At 40.9% G+C, this 21,875-nt stretch overlaps 1 protein-coding gene across 5 annotated transcripts in view; it reads left to right on the plus strand.

The window, feature by feature from the left end:
* The window catches only part of LOC103719364 (peroxisome biogenesis protein 1), a 42,702-nt gene that overhangs the window by 19,315 nt on the left and 1,512 nt on the right, over positions 1–21,875 (plus strand). For all 5 annotated transcript variants that reach the window (XR_005508370.1, XR_005508368.1, XR_005508369.1 and 2 more), the window contains 5 exons: positions 2,333–2,533; positions 2,977–3,102; positions 3,269–3,330; positions 18,683–18,800; positions 21,218–21,502. Coding sequence is in view for 2 of the 5 variants with exons in the window: in XM_008808568.4 (XP_008806790.2) it covers positions 2,333–2,533; positions 2,977–3,102; positions 3,269–3,330; positions 18,683–18,800; positions 21,218–21,502 (792 nt within the window). In the remaining 3 variants the exon portion in view is untranslated. The remainder of the gene's footprint in view (positions 1–2,332; positions 2,534–2,976; positions 3,103–3,268; positions 3,331–18,682; positions 18,801–21,217; positions 21,503–21,875) is intronic.

Here is a 21,875-nt window from a genome sequence, read left to right on the forward strand (position 1 = left end):
TTCTGCATTTTCTCCCATCAATCTGTTCTTGTTGGTCCTCAGAAAAAAAATGGTGATTTATTAGTATCCCGAAAAATAATTGCACCATTTAAAAGAATATTTCTTTTAACATTGCGAACTTGTCTCATAATGGAATGGGAGAATGAAATATAGGAATGATTAATTACCGATATTCCAGAAACTGGGAATGAAAGTGGTAATGGATGCAATTAAGGAGTGCGCAAGGTACTGAAAGTTATTGACCATTGCTTCGCATCTATAAGATTTTTACCTTACAAATGTAGAAAACGATAGCTGATTAACAACAATGGTTGCAGGAGTTTTCCTTTTTAAGATTTTTGTGTTTATTATGTAATACTTGTCATTCACTACTGTAGCTGGAAGAATTATTTGGACATGTAAAGTCTAGGTAATGATTGTGTGACATGCTGTGAAGCTCACATTTGGGATTACAGCATGTGAGAGGACTGAGGAGCATTATTCTTCTGATAAACGGGGTAAATGGGTAAAATCTTATTAATTAAGTAACCATGTTTCTTTTAACAACTAAGAGAGTGATAAAGATGATATTAATTCTATCACAGATGCCAGTCCTTGTTCTTATCACGCACTAAAAAGGGAGATGTGTTTTTGTTAGGTTGATATTTCATTCTGTGGAAGGCACTCATATTAGTTTATAATCAAATGTATTGTCTTAGTTTCAAGAGTCTTGGTGTAAAACTAATCATATCTAAGCATCTAGAATATGAAGAAAGGTGAGTATAAACACAGAACAACCAAAATTTGACCTTTGGTGATGCCCGTTTTCTATACATAGTTTATCTTCTAGCAATATGTGAGGGTCTTGTTACACCATAAGTACTATGCCATGATTGCAACATAAACTACACTTGTTCCTTCAACATGGAGTTGGCTAAAAGAGCTTATCAGTTATTTACTTAACAGTGATTAGTTTATTTGACTTATTAAAAGAAAAATGCATGATCGCATCAAGAGTCAAGACAAAAATTGTAATGGTGATTTGCCCAATGTGCTGACCAAAGTCTCACGGTAACCATACGGTATGACTGCGAAGAAGGATCACCTTAGGAAATATGTTTGGGATAAGGCTTGATGGTTATGGTTGTGGTAAGGGAGGGTATTAAGATTTAAAAAAGATATAAATGTAATAGAAATGTTCTAAAAAAACCAATTGTTATCTATATTCTTTAGCAATTGAAAGGACTAAATATGTTCTCTTTCAACTTAATGGATGACTGCTAAAGTAGTGCAAAATTATAAAGGAATAAATGCATAATGAGTGGATTATGCGCAGCTTTAAAGACACGGAGGAGTGAAAACAAGTCTGAGGACCACAAGGTGACATTACAGGATTTTCTTGTGCATTGGGCCAAAATAAAGGATTTAGCCTTTATTTTTGGTGATGATGTTCGCATTTGTCCTCACTCCTCAGCTTCACAAGAATGTGCAAGGTTACAAGTTTGACTTTTAATTGACCCCCTTTTTCTTTTCTTTGTTCTTTTTTCCTTTGTAGGAGTGGGAGGGATTAAAGTTACTCTCCTCTAGGTTCCTTTTGAGGGGTGTAATTTGGCCTTTAAACCAGATCCCTTATTTACACGAGGTAAAAGAAGAGTTCTGGTTAGGGACAAAGACCGTAAAACTTATAGTGAAAGGGCTAGAGTTGTTGTGTGGAAGTAGTTGTCAATGATCGAACAGTCCCAGCAACAATTCTAGTAAGTTGATATTGAACTGAGGCTATTTTGGATTCTGAAACCAGTAAATATCTCAATTATTTAGTTCTATAATTCAGGTATTGTCATCTAAGGTTGAATTTTCAATAGTTTAAAAATGATTTGGAGAAGCATGTTTTGATAGAGGATTCAGAAATTTTGTGGCGACAGTAGTAATTTATCAGTCCTAGCAAAATTTTTGGTTCCAATTGATTGTATTATTTTATTATAAACAACGAAATTAATCGCTATTTTTTTTTTGTATATATTAATGTGCATCGACTCTAAAGTCTTCAGATCTTTGCCTTGACCTTGTGATTTAAGGTTTTCTAAATTCTCCTGTGACACCCTACTTATGGTCTAATTTCTCCATGTCTTATTGATGGTACCAAACTGATGTTGATTATCTTTATAAATGCTTTGTCCTAAGCCTAACTACATGGTTGTACTGGGCATCAGGTTCTTCAATGTTACTTGACTGCTGGATGCCTTGAATTATCTTATCTGTTGACCATTCTCCTTAATCCTTATTTTTGCTCATGCATGATGTAATATCTATTTTTACTACTCTTAAATTTATTTTTCATCTCTTGCAATGACAGATGGTGGAATTACCATCAAAGTTTCCTGGTATCTTTTCCCGGTCGCCTCTAAGGTTGAGATCAAATGTTCTCCTATATGGACCTCCGGGTTGTGGAAAAACACATATTGTTGGAGCTGCAGCAGCTGCTTGTTCTTTAAGATTTATATCTGTCAAGGGGCCTGAGCTGCTGAACAAATATATAGGTGCTTCTGAGCAAGCTGTAAGATAACTACTTCCTCTTAAAAGAATAAGAATGGAATTTGCATCTAAAACATTATTTGCATAGAAGTTACATGCCACAATCGTATGACTTCCATCCATGTCATGTTAGTTTTTCTTATCCTTTTTCTTTATCTTGGAATTCATGTCTGAGCTCTTTTCCCATTTGGGTTTGTATTAGGTGTTTGTTGCCCATATTCATTCTTCATCTCTGTCCTCATATTGAACAACCTCTATTTTTTCCTTTAATTTTGAGTTGTTTTTTAATTGTGGAGGAGTTCCACATTGGATAAATTAGGAAGTCTAGTTGGTCTCATATCCTCATGGGCCCGTCCACCTACTGGCTTAAGCTTTTGAATTAGACTTTAACAATAATAACATGTAAATCTTGATAATTTATTCATCTTCATTGTGATTATTAAAGATTATAACATGCTCTTCCAGGTTCGCGATCTATTCTCAAAGGCCGCTGCTGCAGCACCTTGCCTTCTTTTCTTTGATGAGTTTGACTCTATTGCACCAAAGAGAGGGCATGATAATACTGGAGTAACTGATCGTGTTGTCAATCAGGTTATTTTCAAGTTGTTGATTGGTTTCCAAAATTAATTTCTTGTTCTTTATTTAAGTTTTTAATTAGTGCAAAGCACATCATACAATTCTAAATTGAAAAAATATTACCTATTGATCATGCTCATGTTTATTCACTATTGGGCTTTAATTGTATAATTATCTGCAGCTGCTGACTGAGTTAGATGGGGTGGAAGCCCTGACAGGGGTGTTTGTATTTGCTGCAACTAGGTTAGTCCTCTTTAATTGTTACGCCAAGCTTATAGTTATATACTCCATGAAGTGAATCTTGTAAAGAATCATAATGAAAATTTTGCTGAGATTTCAGGAAGTAGAAGTGCAGAATATAACATATGAAGTAAAAAACCTTGCATTCTACTGTTTACTTCTAGTTGAGTTTGCTGAAAAGCGTGCTAGAAGTCAGAAACAAAGCTTATATCTATGCATGTTAACTTGAGTTCAAGGACTTGCATGATAATTTTATTTTAAGCTTCTTTAAGCAAGCTATTTGACACATGCCCAGGTCAAAATCATTTCTGAAGCTTTTATTGATAAAATATCTTAGTTGAGGCTCTGAATTTGCATGATGATACTTTATGTATTGTCTGCTGAGTCATTTCCAAAACACAAACTCTGCTTGTCATCTATTTGATGCATCTTTTGTTGTGGAGGACTAAGTTAGAGGAATTCGATGGATTTGCATGTCTCAAAATACATCAAAAAGGTAACAAATTACATTTTTTTAATTCTAAGAAAGTGAGTCCTTAAGAATGAGCTATGGGACTGTAACTTCTCATTTCTGTGTCTCTAGATGCAATAAGCCCAAATAGTTGAAATAAAGCATAATGGTTTTGGTTATGGTTTTGCATTTACAATAGCTGGATTTTCCAGTCTGTAGTGATCATCTTTATAAAGGGAGCTCTCCATTATTTTCATGCCATATCCTGATATTTGTAGTCTTTCAACATTCCCAGTGTTGTTGGTACCATATGACCCTCCACCACGCATACAAAAATCATTTTAAAATACTTATTTGAAGCTCATGTTACTCAATGCCTCAAGGCAAGGCTCTCTGAAAATGTTGTGGTACTTACACGTAAGACTAGACCTGTCAATGGGTTGGGTAATGACCCGACCCGACCAAACCCGAGTGTAAGTCAGGTCAGCCAAATCCTGGCCCAACCTGACCCCAGCTGAAATGGGTACACGGTCCAACCTAAATCTGATATGTTGAGGCCCCCCTCCTTTTTTTTATAAAAAGGAGACCTTGGTCCATTTGGGTTTAGGGAGTGTTATAAAAGGTCCCTTTTTATAGGACCATGGCTTCAACCTATGAATGCCTTTTCCATTATATATTAATATATGAAAGCACATGAAATTATAAAAAGGCACATGAAGTTATTATCAGCATATGCATGTCCAAAAACCTCTCTGCAAATGTCTAATGATAAATTTGAAGCTGTAGAGGCTGCTCGGACTCTCTTATCATGAGATGTACATGGGAGTTCAAAGACAATTAGTCCCATAAGACTTGTTTCTCTTAACGCTTTCTTCTGTAAGAAAATATGGAGGCTTCTGGCTTTGAGTGTCCGCATGTACTTAGAGTATGGGTCCCACAACCAATTTAGTTGTTATGAAAGAAAAAGGGTTCTGAAGGCTTCACTCTGGAGCTTGACTGTGAGTACTCAACTCCAGGAGCACTAAGTAGTAGATATATATTATCTTTTGTTATCTTCCCTTTCTTTCCTTTTTTTCTAATAGCAGATATAAAAGGGTCCAGTTCCTTTTCTTAAACTCCAGAAGAGATAAAAATTGTATTTTTATCTTTGCTATTTTATTCTATTTTTTGGTAATTTTTTTTTCTGATTTTTTCCTGTTTTTTAGTTTTTGAAAAATAAAAATATAATTAATGCATCATAATAATGTCTTGCTGACATCAGTGGTCAGATTGGCTGGTTTGACCTGGGAGCTGGATATCTTGCCGGTCCATGGTCTGCGGTACCGGCCGGTACATACCGGTACCGGATCCTACCGGTACGGTACAGCTACATATTTCGGTACCGAACCGGTACCGGCCCGAACTGACCAATCCGTACCAGCTTCAATTTTTTTTTGGCTTTTAGCCCCATCGATACAATACCGGTTCGGCTCGGTTTGGTTCGGTACCGTACTGGTACTGATACCCACCGGTACGTCGGTACAGTCGGTACCGCGTACCTTGTGTCGGTCTGATTTTAAAAACATTGTCCTTTAATGATAAAGTAGTCTTGAGCATCAAAGGTTGGAGTTCCACTGAGTTGGTACATCCATAGGCACTTTTGTTTTACCCTTCAACTTTAACTGATTGACAGCAAGTTCAAATATTTACTTTCCAAGAGATCTTTTCAAAAATCTCACACTATCTTTGATCTTATCACAACCTTCTATCTGTTTCGGGCCATCCTGCATAATCAGGTTTAGAATATGTGCACTGCAATGCACATGGAATAACTCCCCATGCAAAGGACAAGGATATACCAATCAACCAATTTCCAGATTTCCTTATCATAACATCATTTTTAGATGCATTATCTCCCACCATGACAAGCAATTTCTTATCTATATTCCATTCTAGTACAAACTGCATCATGAGGATATGCAGTATTTCAAAAAACCAAAATCTTTTTCTTCAATTCCCTGTCATCATTAATAGAACGGGCTGTCAGAGATAAATATGCTATATTTTGGTGATCCAATGTCGATGTCTGTAGTTAGTATTATTCTAGAATCAAGCTGTTCTAATTAATTGTGAAGAATCACCTTCTCTTCATATACCTCCATGGTATTGGATCTCAGGTGTTTCTGTGGTACAATTTTAAAATTAGGCTAGAGGCCATTGCAACAAATTTCAAAAATTAGTGTTCCACCATGTTCAAAGAATAATTATGTTTAATAAACATTCTAGCCGAATCCTTTCTCCTTTCTCGATCAAACTTAAAATTTTGGACTTCAGGTGCCCCTCTACTCATGCTTGCTGCCTTTTCCTTTGTCCTTCCTCTTTAAGCAATGATTTTCCATGCGACTTTTCAGATGACTAGTGCCAGCCCTAGCTCCACCAGCCCAGTGCTTTTTGCACAACTTATATTTAGCATTTTCTTCCTGACTCATATCTAGGATACCATCTGATGTCTGAGTAGGCTTAGTCAATGAAACAAGACACTGAGAAAAGATAAACTAATATCATTCACTAAGAATAGAGAACATCTTGCATATGCATGTGACAAGTACACTCATATTGAATCATGGACTTGGGTATAGCACATTGACGTAGTTTCATAATCTACCAATTATAGTTACAAAACTATAGTTACATGTTCTACCAATTAACATACTGGATGATATACCATTTTCCCTCATCACAAAAGCAACAAACACAAGCTGAACTCATCAAAGCAACAAACACAAGTTCTTATGCAAGATTCCACCATCCCTTATATCAGTAAACTGACAACAGCAACAAAAGCAAGTTGCCTATATATAATCTCCACTCTTATCCAATATCTGCATGCATGTTTTCTACAAACTGCCCTTTTCTCAGTCACTGAATAGATCAAAAGCATTAGAAGTAAGCATTAAAAAAAAAAAATCAAGCTATGCTGATATCAACCATCCACTAAGAACCATGATCTAAATAATGTAGGGTCAACAGCTTTGTACTCTTATCACATCTTACTGGAAAAACCAAGAAAATCGATGAACCTATATGAAATCAAGTTCAATCTACAAAAGTCTCTTCATAGACCAACAACTCTCTTCAGATATCTGATGCAACAGAAAAACCTTGGGAGTATTGATTCACGTTCAAAATGTAAAAAATTAATTTTTTGACAATAAAAAATCTTTTTTCTGGACTATCACTGGCCCCTGACACTAACAGAACTCATTGCCTTAAGCCCAAAACCTAAAAAACTATAAAGAAAGAAAAATCCAATCCATTTTGTGGTACCAAAACCTCCTGTTTGATTAACGACTTATATGAGAGCAGAAAACCAAAAAAAAATCATAAAATCTATCAAGACTGCTAGCAAATTTTAAGAAGAAGATAAAGAGGGAGAGAATCACTTGTCCATATCCTTTGTCCACTCAATACATTGCATCCAACTCCAATGTAACCTATCCAAATTGCAACGCATTCAAGTAGTAGATATACAAGGCATTGCAATAGTAATGAGGAGGAGCAATGGGGTGGAATACCTTCTCTTGCTTACTGAAGAACAAGGAGTGGCAGCCAGAGGCACAGAGTAGGTGGTCGCCGGCAATGGATATTGGTGACACAGCTGCAGGCCTCGGCAGTGGTGGTCGTCAGAGTGGGATGCGGTAGCACAAAGACATGAGAGCATTGGAGGTCGCTAGATAAGATTGCCACGGATTACGGATGGAGGTTGGGGGGGAGAGGAGAACAGATTTTTGTGTCCAAATCCTATGTCAGTTGTACTTGATTGGGTTGGCTTGTACCTGATGCCTACCCAACTTGGACCATGGCTCACCAGGCCTCGCACTGTACAGGTAGCTGGGCAGGAATTGCACTTTTGGTTCGGGTAGTTGCTGGTTCGGGTCACGGGTCAGGTCAGATCATTAGCCGACCTGTTGACAAGCCTAGCTTAGACCATACAAGGTGAGGTATATGTATCACATAGAGAGGCTTATCAATGCCATGCCTTATATGAAAGGCATGTATGCCAGGGTTTGATTATTTTCATAGCCAATTGGAAGGAAGGGATAATTCCTTTTGATTGTCACATGACATTGTTGCATGTAGACTTAAATGTCTAGACATAAGTATGGTGGACATGTTATTATACACTGACCATTGAATGCACAATTAGTCATGTATTGTTGCAATGTCCTATCTTTATCAAAGCCTCTGACCAATTCTAACACAACACTTGTGTTCTTTACCTTGCTTCTTTGGTATGATAATTCTTAGATTTGTAAATATTTCAATAAAAAACATGAGACTGCACCTTATGCCTAAGGTTTATATGTCACCTCATTATGAATCTAAAGACTTCACTTGACATCTCTTTCTTACAAAAAAATAGTTTGTGACTAGTATTAGGTTTGCAGTGTTAGGAGTCCATCATCCACTGTTCAATTTACATTCTCATTTGTTTTAGTAACTACAGCTTCTCTCTTCTTCATGCAGCGCTAATCCCCTACATATAAGGTTAAAGTATTTTATCTTTGGTGAATACAGTCCCAGCTGATACGGCTGGTTGAAATGTGAAGCTTACACTTGGAGACGTGATTTTTGAATTGATAAAAGAAGAGGTATATATTTGAGGTCTGGTTAAAGGCTTAATTTGTTTAGTGAACTAGGTTGCAGCTGACCAGATATATGTAGCCTTAAGAAATTAGAGCTATTTGGGTTCTTTGACATATACTATACATTCGAGTATTCTGCAGGAAAAGGATAAGCCTTTTAGTGTTCCATATGCTTAAAAGGAAATTTTTATATAATAACAATTAATTCAAGTCATCCTAATTATTTCCTCCTAATTGCCACCTTCTTGTGCATGCAGAATCTTAGGGGTTAGGGATGTGTACGTGTGATGTTAGTCCTTGAAGTTATTTAGGCTTTTATGAAGAATTTCAAAGCTTACCGTCCAGCAGCAGAAATTTGGACAGATTGGAATCGATCACAAGTCTAGGGAGAAAACAAGTTTCCTTCTTGAAGTATTTGGGGTTGGTAACTGGTGATAGGAATGAGGCATTAGGGTTCTATGGATAGAGGCTTATGGAAGGTTTTCTAAAGAATTTGTGATTTGAAAATTATGTTGTGTGCGCAAATATGTGTGATCAAGCAGAGATTTTTAGAAAATGTGGTGAAAACAAAGAAAGGAAACAAGGATAAAGGGGTTGTAAGCTTAGTCATGGATGGTGAAACTCTAAATGTCTTATGGGCTTAAAGTAATGCAAAATATTGTTGAGCACCATTCCAACTCAACTCAGCTAAGCTTAATCCCAAATTAGTTGGGGTCCGCTATACGAATCCTTTTCCTCCATTCCACTTAGTTTAGGGCCATGCTTTCTGAGAGATGTTGAGATATTGATTCCTTTCTTAGTACTTCATATCATGTAATTTTCAGTTTATCTCTACCCCTCTTTTCTTTGTATCAAACTATTCTTTTGTACTGATGCATCTTTCGGCCTACATTGTATATGTCCAAGCCATCTAAGTTGTCATTCTCTCAATTTATCCTTAGCTAGTGCTAACTAACTTTTTTATGAAAGGCTTCATTTCTTATTCTATTTTTCCTTGTATCATCACGTATGCATCTCAAAATTCTCATTTCAGCCACATGCATGTGCATATGTGGTTTTCTAACTGCCCAATGTTATGCACCATAAAGCATAGCTGGCCGTATGGCTGTCCTATTAAATTTTTCTTTCAACTTAACTTGTATCCTACAATCGCATAATATCCCAGTTGAGTACTATTCTAGATATAATTAAATATAAGCTTACAAATCAATTGCAGAAATTAAACAATAGAGAATAAGAATGAAGAAAGAAAATTGAAAGAACAATAAAGGGAGAGTTGTCACGCCCCGAGCCCGAGGCGTGGCAGACGCCGCACGCCCGCACGGCGGGCCGCACAGGCGTGCAAGGCATCAGAACATATCGGAGCAAATACAGATGTTCAAAACTTATTTAAGGGTTAATCACAGATGTTTAAAATTAACATAAATAATTAAAGTCATTCAAAAGCAGTCTTACAAAATTCCAAAATAGCATATGCCAACATAATTCAAATGTTCAAATAGTTTTTTTTCAGAAATTTCAAAATAACATATGCTGACATAAGTAAAATACTCTAATCAATCTAACTAAAATGCTAATAACTGATGGAATCATCAGAACATCTAACGCACTCCCCAATCCCGTGCGATCAAGCCTCTAGATCTGAAAAACAGAGAAAATAAAATTATGAGCTACACTAGCCCAGTAAGCAACAAAATACCCCCAAAGTGGGGTCAGAGCATATCGGATCAAAATACAGATAATGTCAGGAATAAATCATAAATAACATCGTTTTACTGTTTTCAAAATTTATTATCATTTTTCCAAAAATCTGATACCAGAATCTCAATATGATAGGCTACGGCCACGTAACCCAGTGGCATGGGTTGCACAAGGTGCCAAACACCACTATTATTAAGCACTGGTGGTACGGTGTCCAAATACTACTATTCTAATCACCGGTGATACGGTGTCGAAATCGGTTCCTTACAGATTACAAGTCGACAAGTCCAACGTATAATCCCAATTGGCGAGGCCAGAACAGAACAGAACAGAACAGATCATAGCCATGCTGAGAATGCATTTATATAGAAAAAATAGATTTCATAAATTATCAGTCATATTTTACGGATTTCAGAGCATACAACATAATTTTCAAATGAAATTTAACATGCCAGACCCATTTTACTAAATACAAAACATATTTCTAAACTTAATTCACTAATAATTATTTTACCAAATAATTTCGAAAATGCACTTTGAAGCATTAAGTTACTTACCTCTTCTCGCTTAACCCCTACTTCAGATAGGTGGATTAGGTTCATCTGTTTAAATTTAATTAATTTCTTGTTAATTTCAGTGCTAAGCAAAATTCAGAAATAATACTACTGGGCACGACCCAATAGGGCCCAGAGTTAGTCCATAATGAACATGGCCCGATAGGGCCTACATCGGACACGGCCCAATGGGCCTGCATAGACTCGGCCCAATAGGGCTCCCAAGGTTGGCTTCTAATTGGTTCATTTATGCAATAACATTTATTGCAGGGATTAATACTTAATTACAGGGTACTGTTCTATAATAAAACTTCCGTAAAGGGACCAAACAAATATATTTGAGGGCCTTTATGTAATAAATCTTTCCTGTAGGGATCAAATACAAATTACAGAAGATCCTTTTGTGAAATAATATATTGCCAAGGGCTTAACTGCAAAATTTCATTTATTGGCCAAATGGGTTCGGGTTTCGGGTTCGGGTTCGGGTTCTGGTTTCGGGCTCGGATCTGAACTGGGCCCAAGTTGGGCCCACAAGGGTACTGCCCAACTGGGCCCAACTGGACTGGACTGGGCCCAAGTTGGGCCTGCAGTGGACTGGGCCCAACGGCCCATCAAAGTGCTCATGGCCCATAGTGGGCCTTCTTCCTTCTCGATCTCCCTATGGATAGGGGAGATGGGAAAACGGGGGAGGAAGGGGGGCGGCAGGGTGGCCGGCCTAGGTGGCCGGACGGTGGCTTGCGGGGGACGCGGCTGTCGGTAGGGCGGTCGTGGCTGGCGGCAGGGTGCTGCGGCGGCTCGGCCGTGAAGGGAGGGTCCAAGGATGACTTCGGTTTGGGGCCCAAATAGAAAAAACATGAAATAAAGGGCCAAAAGAGGCTTACCGGTGGTCGACGGAGGTGGCAGGAGGGAGGTCTCAGCCGCGGCTATTCGATCCGGTGGTCAAGCGGCGGCGGTGGCGGTGCTTTCCAGAGAGGAAGGAGAGCTTAAAATAGAGGAGGCTCAAGTGGTGATGGTGGTTGGCCGAGGCGGCTCGTCGGCCACTTGGGAAGCGGGAGCAGAGGAAGGAGAGGGAGAGGAGAGGGAGGAGAGGAAGAACATGGAGCTCGGCGGTCATCTGGAGGAGGGGGAAAGGGCTTTATAGCCCTAGGGCAACGGCTCTCCGCTGCGTGAATCGCGGCGGTCGAGCGAAATCCGTGGCCGGATTGGCCGCGGATTAGCTGGAGGGGGGGTGCCACGGATGCCCGCGGCGCCCTCGCCCCAATCGCCCCCGGAGGAGCCGGAGAGGATTGCGTTCACGATCCTCTATTCCGGCTCTTCCCAAAAAGAACGGGGCTGAAGTCGGCTGGGGCTGCTGACTTCAGCCCGTATCTCACATTCGCTCCTCCTTATAAAAATTTCGTCCTCGAAATTTAACATACCTTAGTTTGCAAAAAGGTCTGGATATTTTTTTTTTCTTCATCTTATCCTCCAGTTCCCACGTAGTCTCATGTTCTGAGTAATTGCTCCACTGGATCTTAACATAAGGAATCGTGCGCCTCCTCAACGCTTGTTCTCTTCTATCAACTACACGTACAGGCTGCTCAAGATATTTCAAATCTTCTCTAAGTTGCAGGGGAGTCACTTGTACCACATGGCTCATATTTGGAATGTACTTTCTTAACATGGAAACATGAAAAACATTGTGAACTCCAGACAGTGAAGGTGGGAGTGCCAATTTGTATGCGACAGCTCCTACTCTTTTCAGAATCTCGAAAGGGCCCACATAGCGCAGACTGAGTTTTCCTATCGAAAACAATGGATACAGATATTCATTTACTACTGGAATATCTTCCAATCTTCGATCTGTCTAGTGTCAACTACTGTGGCGATATACGCCATACTCCCCTTTTTGAGTAGCCGCTTAAATTGCAGAACAGAGACAACTCAAGGAGAAGTATAAGCACCACTACCTACGAAGCTAAATTCAGTGTCTCCAGGGATCTGAAATTTATCCGCTTTTCATGACAGTTAATGGTAGCAGAGTGTGATGCTGACTAGTCCATATCGAGAATTATGCCAAAGTCATGCATATCTATAACTATCAAATCAGCAGGCAAGTCTCTATCTACCATCTGAGCTGGACAGTAATCAGGTCATCCCATTCCCGGCAGGGGTGCTAACATGCAAATCATACTTTAATGGCACACAAAATAGGTCATGTTTTCGCACAAATATAGATGACACGAAGGAATGCATAGCACCATAATCAAATAGTGTATGAGCATAAACAGAAGCAACTAGTAGTGTACCTGACACCACAGTGTTGGATGCCTGAGCATCCTGCTGAGTTAGGGCGTAAATACGATCCTGTGTGCGCGGTCTCCCTCCTGTCTGCTGCTCAGAGGAAGAAGGCTGAGCCGACCGAACCGGAGCAGGAGAAGCTTGTACTTGTTGGGTCTCTGTAGCGTGGGGCCTCTGAACTGATTGAGAGTCTTGCTAATTATAAGGGCACTCCTTTGTCCTATGACCCTGTTGGCCACATTTGAAACAATTGCCGGACAACCGTTTACAGAGTTCTGTCTTATGGGCACCTCCACATGCTTCACATTTAGGCTTCTCTTGTTGAATAGTCTCTCCATAAGATCCCTGCTTTTCTGATTGCCCAGACCTATTACGAGAGTGTTAGAATTTTGTCCACTATGAGTATCATCATCTCTACTCCTCTTCTTTTGTATTCTATCTTTTGAATCTTGTGTTTCCTTCCAGACAATTTTCATATTCCTGGCCCTGTCTACCAGGTCATCATAGTTTGTTGAGTGCACTGCTGCCAAACCCCGACGTAAGTGAGGCTTCAATCCTTCTTCAAATCTCCTCATCCAGGACTCTGCATCCATGACGAGGGTGGGAGCAAACCGAGATAGCCTGTCAAACTCTGCCTCATACTCATCCATAGTTATAGTTCCTTGATTCAGATTGAGAAATTCCCTCTCTAGCTCCCTCAGACGACTGGAGGGAAAGTACTTGGAGTAGAATGCTGTGCGGAATCTCTGCCAGGTAAGTGCCTCCTGCTCGTGTGCCAATGTGCGCTCCACAGACATCCACCAATGATGAGCTCGGTCTTGAAGCATATAGGTGGCAAATCTGACCTTCTCTTCATCGGTGCACTCCATTGCCCTGAAGGCTTTCTCCATTTCATCTATCCAGGCTTCGGCCTCTTGAGGACTAGTGGTGCCTTTAAAAGCCGAAGGAGCTATTCTTTTGAATTCTGCTATGCTCCTTTGCTCAGGAGGAGCAACATCTTGTTGGATGGGTTGCTGAGGTTGTTGCCTCTGTTGGCGTACTAACCCAACGACCTTCTCAATCAGTTCGAGCATCCGAGTTTGATTTCCGGCGGCAGTTTCTAGAGTTGATTGGCCCTGGGGCCCTGAGCTATTGGATGCCTCGCCCGCTTGGTTAGTGGGGGCTCTTCCCCGAGAGCCCCCAACATTCCGATTCAAGCTACGGACACGGCGAGGCGGCATTCTGATTCAGTGAAAATATATAAATTTTATAAATTTATCCAAACAGAATAATACAAAATAGTTAACAAAACAAATGAACATTATCCCTTTGTCTAGTTACTACCCCATCTCTCAACCTTTCCGACGAATCCTAGAAATCCTTTCATTTAGGCTCTAATATGACTGTTTTACTTATGGTTCCTAGTGATCTTAACCTAAGCTCTGATACCACCAAATCTGTCACGCCCCGAGCCCGAGGCGCGACAGACGCCGCACGCCCGCACGGCGGGCCGCACAGGCGTGCAAGGCATCGGAACATATCAGAGCAAATACAGATGTTCAAAACTTATTTAAGGGTTAATCACAGATGCTTAAAATTAACATAAATAATTAAAGTCATTCAAAAGCAGTCTTACAAAATTCCAAAATAGCATATGCCAACATAATTCAAATGTTCAAATAGTTTTTTTTTTAGAAATTTCAAAATAACATATGCTGACATAAGTCAAATACTCTAATCAATCTAACTAAAATGCTAATAACTGATGGAATCATCGGAACATCTAACGCACTCCCCAATCCCGTGCGATCAAACCTCTGGATCTGAAAAATAGAGAAAATAAAATAATGAGCTACACTAGCCTAGTAAGCAACAAAATACTCCAAAGTGGGGTCAGAGCATATCAGATCAAAATACAGAATAATGTCAGGAATAAATCATAAATAACATCGTTTTACTGTTTTCAAAATTTATTATCATTTTTTCAAAAATATGATACCAGAATCTCAACATGATAGGCTACAACCACGTAACCCAGTGGCATGGGTTGCACAAGGTGCCAAACACTATTATTAAGCACCGGTGGTACCAGGGCATGCTGAACCGACCGTCGGTTCAGCCTGTACCGAACTGGTGCCGACGGGCACCGGTACGGTACAGCGTATAAAAACGGTTCCGACCCAAACTGGGTCGGAATCGATTGCTGCCGTACTTAGACCGGCACGAATCGGCCGGTTCGCCCCGGTCCAAGCCACTCTTTCCCTGCACGTGGGCGCGCGGGGCAGCGCGCCTCGTGCGCGGAGAAGAGTGCCCATGCGGCTGGAGCCCGCGTGGGCCTCTTAATGCCACAGAGTGGCATTTAAAGCCACTCTGTGGCATTTAACGCGTCCGCGCGGATGCATTTTTTTTGGGAAACGCATGCGGAAGCGCGCTCGAGCGCGTTTCCCTGCGCAGGAACTGCGCCCGCACGCGATTCCCACGCCCGCACGCGATTCCCTCGCTCGAGCGCGGTTCCCCGCATGGGGCACCATGCCCACGCGGGATGCCAGCCCGCGTGGGGGCATTAAATGCCACAGAGTGGCATTTGACGCGTCCGCGGACGTGCGCGGATGCATTTTTTGGGAAATGTGCGCGGACGCGCGAGCGAAGAACGCACGCCCGCACGCGATTCCCCGTGCAGAAACCGCATCCGCACGCGATTCCCCGTGCAGGAACCGCGTCCGCACGCGATTCCCCAGCAGGGAATCGCGCCCGAGCGCGGTTCCCCGCGCGGGGCACCTTGCCCACGCGGGCTGCCAGCCCGCATAGGGGAATTAAATGCCACTCTGTGGCATTTGACGAGTTCGCGCGCGTCCCGGGCGCGTGCGGACACGTTTTTTTTTGTTTTTTTTTAATATCCGCGCGCGCGTGGTCGTGCGCGCGGCTCCAGTTCGGTACCGGTTCCAAGCTGGTACCGAACCGGAACCGTACCGGTGCCGGTGCTCATTGGTACGTCGGTACGATCGGTCTGGCGAACCTTGGGTGGTACGGTGTCCAAATACCACTATTCTAATCATCGGTGGTACGGTGTCGAAACCGGTTCCTTACAGATTACAAGTCGACAGGTCCAACGTATAATCCCCATTGGCGGGGCCAGAGCAAAACAGAACAGATCATAGCCATGCTGAGAATGCATTTATATAGAAAAAATAGATTTCATAAATTATCCAGTCATATTTTACGGATTTCAGAGCATACAACATAATTTTCAAATGAAATTTAACATGCCAGACCCATTTTACTAAATACAAAACATATTTCAAAACATATTCACTAATAATTATTTTACCAAATAATTTCGAAAATGCACTTTGAAGCATTAAGTTACTTACCTTTTCTCGCTTAACCCCTACTTCAGATAGGCGGATCAGGTTCACCTGTTTAAATTTAATTAATTTCTTGTTAATTTCGGAGTTAAGCAAAATTCAGAAATAATACTACTGGGCACGTCCCAATAGGGCCCAAAGTTAGTTCATAATGAACATGACCCGATAGGGCCCACATCGGACACGGCCCAATGGGCCCGCATAGACTCGGCCCAATAGGGCCCCCAAGGTTGGCTTCTAATTGGTTCATTTATGCAATAAAATTTATTGCAGGGACTAATACTTAATTACATGGTACTGTTCTATAATAAAACTTCAGTAAAGGGACCAAACAAATATATTTGAGGGCTTTTATGTAATAAATCTTTTCTATAGGGATCAAATACAAATTACAGAAAATTCTTTTGTGAAATAATATACTGCCAAGGGCTTAACTGCAAAATTTCATTTATTGGCCAAATGGGTTCGGGTTTCGGGTTCGGGTTTCGGGCTCGGATCTGAACTGGGCCCAAGTTGGGCCCACAAGGGTACTGCCCAACTGGGCCCAACCGGACTGGACTGGGCCCAAGTTGGGCCTGCAGTGGACTGGGCCCAAGTTGGGCCCATCAAAGTGCTCACGGCCCACAGTGGGCCTTCTTCCTTCCTGATCTCCCCATGGATGGGGGAGATGGGAAAATGGGGGAGGAAGGGGGGCAGCAGGGTGGCCGGCCTAGGTGGCCGGACGGTGGCCCGGCCGGCGGCTTGCGAGGGACGTGGCTGTCGGTAGGGCGGTCGTGGCCGGCAGTAGGGTGCTGCGGCGGCTCGGCTGTGAAGGGAGGGTCCAAGGATGACTTCGGTTTGGGGCCCAAACAGAAAAAAAAATCATGAAATAAAGGGACAAAAGAGGCTTACCGGTGGTCGACGGAGGTGGCAGGAGGGAGGTCTCAGCTGTGGCTATTCGATCCGGTGGTCAAGTGGCGGCGGCGGCGGTGCTTTCCGGAGAGGAAGGAGAGCTCAAAATAGAGGAGGCTCAAGTGGTGATGGTGGTTGGCCGAGGCGGCTCGCCGGCCACTTGGGAAGCGGGAGCAGAGGAAGGAGAGGGAGGAGAGGAAGAACAGGGAGCTCGGCGGTGATCTGGAGGAGGGGGAAAGGGCTTTATAGCCCTAGGGCAACGGCTCTCCGCCGCGTGAATCGCAGCGGTCGAGCGAAATCCGTGGCCGGATTGGCCGCGGATTAGCTTGAGGGGGGGGGGGGTGCCGCGGATGCCCGCGGCGCCCTCGCCCTGATCGCCCCCAGAGGAGCCGGAGAGGATCGCGTTCACGATCCTCTATTCCAGCTCTTCCCAAAAAGAACGGGGCTGAAGTGAAAAAGAGAGTATCTCACAAGAGTAGTTAGTGAAAAAGAAAGAGAAATAAAGAGAAAGAAAATGTAGCCAAACTTTGTTCTTCTTTTAATCTAAATCATCATAAGACCAATTAGTCTCAGAGAGTTGGTTGGAGCTTCTAACAGACTTATAAAGCCCTAAAAACATGATATCTTGATGTTTAACTAGAAAAATCCTAGTAAGCAATAGTAACATAATACTAAAAAGAACACAACAATGTGTGGTCTGTCACTGCTGCGATGCTGTGAATATTTCATGCTACAGTACCATAAACAATATTATTGCTCATCATAACAATTTATAGTATTGATACCTAGTTCTTCCATACTGGGAACATCAAAATAAGACATGGTTTGACTTGTATTCCTTAGGTTATAAACATAAGATCAATGAATTTGATGTAGTTTCTGTTACATAATGTGTAAAGAACTCTTGGATTGTCTTAGCAAGTTGACCTTAACTTATTATAAGTGATTGACTTGAGATTACATGTCGCATTAGAAGCTTCTGCTACACTGTGCATGTGTTTATGCTTCTTGTCTTTTCCTTAGCATATCTGTTTCTGAGTCCTTCTTAGTGTGTCTTACAATAATACAGTGGAAGTTATAAAAAATAGTTAACCTTCATTATTTGGCAAAAAATACCACATTAAGTGGATAAAAGTCCTTTGATTGTCCATGCCAACGTTAAATAATATTCTGCTGATGGTTTGTATGGTTGGCATTTTAATTTCCAGGGATTTATACTGATGTCTGTTAGATTCTTGAGGGCTTATTTTATGAGCAGGTGGTTTTGATGCAATTCATTACATAAAGAAGATGATCATATATTCTGGCTGTGGTCATATTTTCCTGTAGCAGTCATGATTTAGATTTCTGAGAGTATCTGATCGCATATATGTTTATGGTTTCTTGGATAATATTTTTTTGGATTTGTTTAATAGGATCATTTGGCTACTTCTCATTTCCTCCACTCTAATGCTAGTTGTGTTCTTTGTGCTTAAATTTGAAACTTTATGTTTTTATATAACAATCCAGTCGGCCGGATCTACTTGATGCTGCACTCCTGCGACCTGGAAGGCTGGATCGTCTTCTTTTTTGTGATTTTCCAACATGGCAGGAGAGGCTGGATATTCTTTCAGTTCTTTCAAAAAAGGTTTGTGTTTTTCTGTTCCCTATACTTTATGCTCAAATCCAGTATTTAGTTTTGCCAATTTCAGTGATAAATACGTATGCTGTTTGGCTTTCTAGACTGCAAATTTCTTTTGACCATCCAGGAGACGGTTATTATCCTTGGAGTCATTTCTTGTTCTATTATATGTAACTGAATTTCTGTGAAGGTGCCCAAACGACCCATAACCCAGTCAAATCATACATGCCCGGTTTATGACTTTCAGTTCCCAAGCATATTTAGTTCTTTAGGAATGACATTTGGGGACCTGTGTTGGTTACTGGTTAGGTGATTTTGTAGGTTTTCTGGGCAGAAGTTCGGGAGAGAAATCTCCTATTTGTAGCTTAGCCAGCCCATTTTTGGAGAGATGAAAGCAGAAAAGAAAATCTGATTTTTTGATTATGTTCTCCTAATTATTCCTGTGTCACCCAGGCCAGTCATCTCTTTCCACCCCGCCTTTTTTTTGTCTAGCACGTTTCTTTCTTCAGTCCTCTTTCTTGACTATTTTTCCCCCCTTTCTTCTCTAATGTTCTTGCACCCGACCGTGAAATAGGTTGTTCTTTCTTCTCTTCCATCTCCTCTTTTTCAGTTATTCTTGTTTTTACAAGAGAACTACCTCACTTCCTGTTTTCTGTGCTCTATATCAGAACTGGATTCAGATCTTTCCCAGATTCTTGAAGAATACAGAAAAGATACCCATGACCTCCCTTCATGACACTACCAATTCTGCAATTTTGGATCTGCATATTCCCTTCTCACCCATTTTTTCCTACTTATTTTCTCTCTCTAGATCAGATCTGCTTTAAACAGCATAAATCTGCACTTAAACAGATATAAGAACATATTTGTTTTGCAATTTTTGTTCCTTAGCATTGGCTTTCTGTTACTGTTAGAATCCTAATGCATGGAGGCATCATTGTCATTATGACTTTCACGTTGTCTTTTCTGAAATCATTTCCTAACAGACTTGAAGCATTCAACCCGTACTTTCCCTTGAAAATGTGGCCAAGTTACTTAATTGGTATTTGATGCTTTGGATATTCTTGTCCAACCACAGTATTTAATTGATCTCCCAGGTGCTTGTATCAGTGGATAGATGAAATCATAACACCTGAGAGATGTAAGACTTATGTCAATAAGATACTGGGTTTCTGATGTTTTTGAAGGACTCTGCTATGTTGCTTTTTAGGAAAAAAGTGAACACAATCATGAGATAGAAGGTTGTTATAGAACTGGTTATAGCAATTAAAATCAAGGTTTGAAATACTGCAGGATGGGGGTGTACCGGTCGTTTTTCGGAAGGGTATGTGCCACCGTATGCCAGTGTATCTAATCATGGTACCAATAATATGTATCATATGTGATATGGGTGTCCTTAATATGCCCTTGATATGCCTCTTTATGGGGTGTATCCTACCATGGTATGATCATTATTTTAACCCTTGATTACAATTAAAATGGCTCTAATATTTGGATTGGAGTGGGACAAGGTAGCTCAGCGGCACTAACAGATTGAGATATCAGTATAGATGCAAGTAAATACTTGTACAATCAGGCTCTGACAAGATCAATTCAAACTCATGATTTATGGCAGTGAACTCTGAGGATTCGAGTTAATAGAAGACATAAATGGTGCTGGTCCCTCTCTCTCTCTCTCTCTATTTTCGACCTATCTCTCTCTCATAACACCAGACACACTATATTTCAAAAATCAATTATGGGCCATTCAAATTGGAGATCCACATCATTGATCATGATTGACACATCTTAAAATATGTATATATTGGAATTGAATTGATTTTGATGCTTAAATCACATCAAAACATCAAAACTCTTTTTTTCCACTCACTTGATCCGTAAGTTATTGTCCTCCAAAAGAGTAGTTTTTGGTTTCTAAGCATGTGTACTGTAGGTCACAATCAATTGTGAGGATCTCTATTTCAGATGGCTTATCATTCCCATCACTGCTAGTCAATTGTTAAATATTCTACTGATGATTTAATGTTTCGTATGTAGTCAAATTGTCAAACTCTCTCTGCCACACTCTCTCTCCCTCTCTATCATCGCCCCTATCTTTCACTACATAGAGATAGTTTCCACTGGACTAATTTTCTCTTGGCTTTTAAGCACTTTATTAGCACATGGTATTTCATGACAGCCAAATGCAAACAAGCCCTTGGTAAATTAAATCTTGGAAAAATTAGTGTAAATTGAATAGTAATTCAGTCGAAAAATTTTTGTTGGAAGGTGATGGTTACAGAATTGCATCGCCTCTCTAAGTAATGGAAATCATATACTAATTCTTGTTTTTCTTTTGCTCCTTTTTTTGTGAGAAATGATTTTTTTCCTTTGTTTTCCTCTTTGGAAGTGCTGACGTTTTGTCCATTTCTTTGCTGGCTCAGCTTCCTTTGGCAAGCAATGTTAACCTGGAAACTATAGCTTCTATGACTGAAGGATTTAGTGGTGCTGACCTCCAAGCCCTTCTGTCAGATGCACAGCTTGTGTCAGTTCATGAGCTTCTGGATAGTGGAGATGGTGGTAAACCAGGCAGAATGCCCGTTATCACTGATGAACTTTTGAAATCTGTTGCTTCGAAGGCCAGACCTTCAGTTTCAGAAGCTGAGAAGCGCAGGCTTTATGGGATTTACAGTCAATTCTTGGAGTTGAAGAAGTCTGTTTCTGCACAGGTCCCTCATCTAATCTCCATCTACAGAACATGCTTGCTCGCATAAACACCCACAGAAACACTTTTTAGCTTCAAACTGCCTTTTAAATATCTCTCCACTGTAATGGCAAATTTAGGATTATTTTCCCAATAGCAAAAGTTCATATTTGACATAATAAAGTTATCTCCCAAAGATTATCATGAATGATTCAAAGCCTTGGGTTGGAGATCCCCTGGTTTTTTGGTGGAACGAGACGTGCGGCTGTCCCACCATCTTGGTGCTTGGGTTGGGAAATGTCTTGGTACATGCCTAATGGGATGCTGGGTAGACAGTGGGACGGTTTATGTCCCGACACTTAGGGTGCCCTGTCTCAACGTCTTGCTAGACATCCCAC

The sequence above is a fragment of the Phoenix dactylifera genome, unplaced genomic scaffold (genome assembly GCF_009389715.1).
Source record: "Phoenix dactylifera cultivar Barhee BC4 unplaced genomic scaffold, palm_55x_up_171113_PBpolish2nd_filt_p 000478F, whole genome shotgun sequence".
NCBI lineage: Eukaryota > Viridiplantae > Streptophyta > Magnoliopsida > Arecales > Arecaceae > Phoenix > Phoenix dactylifera.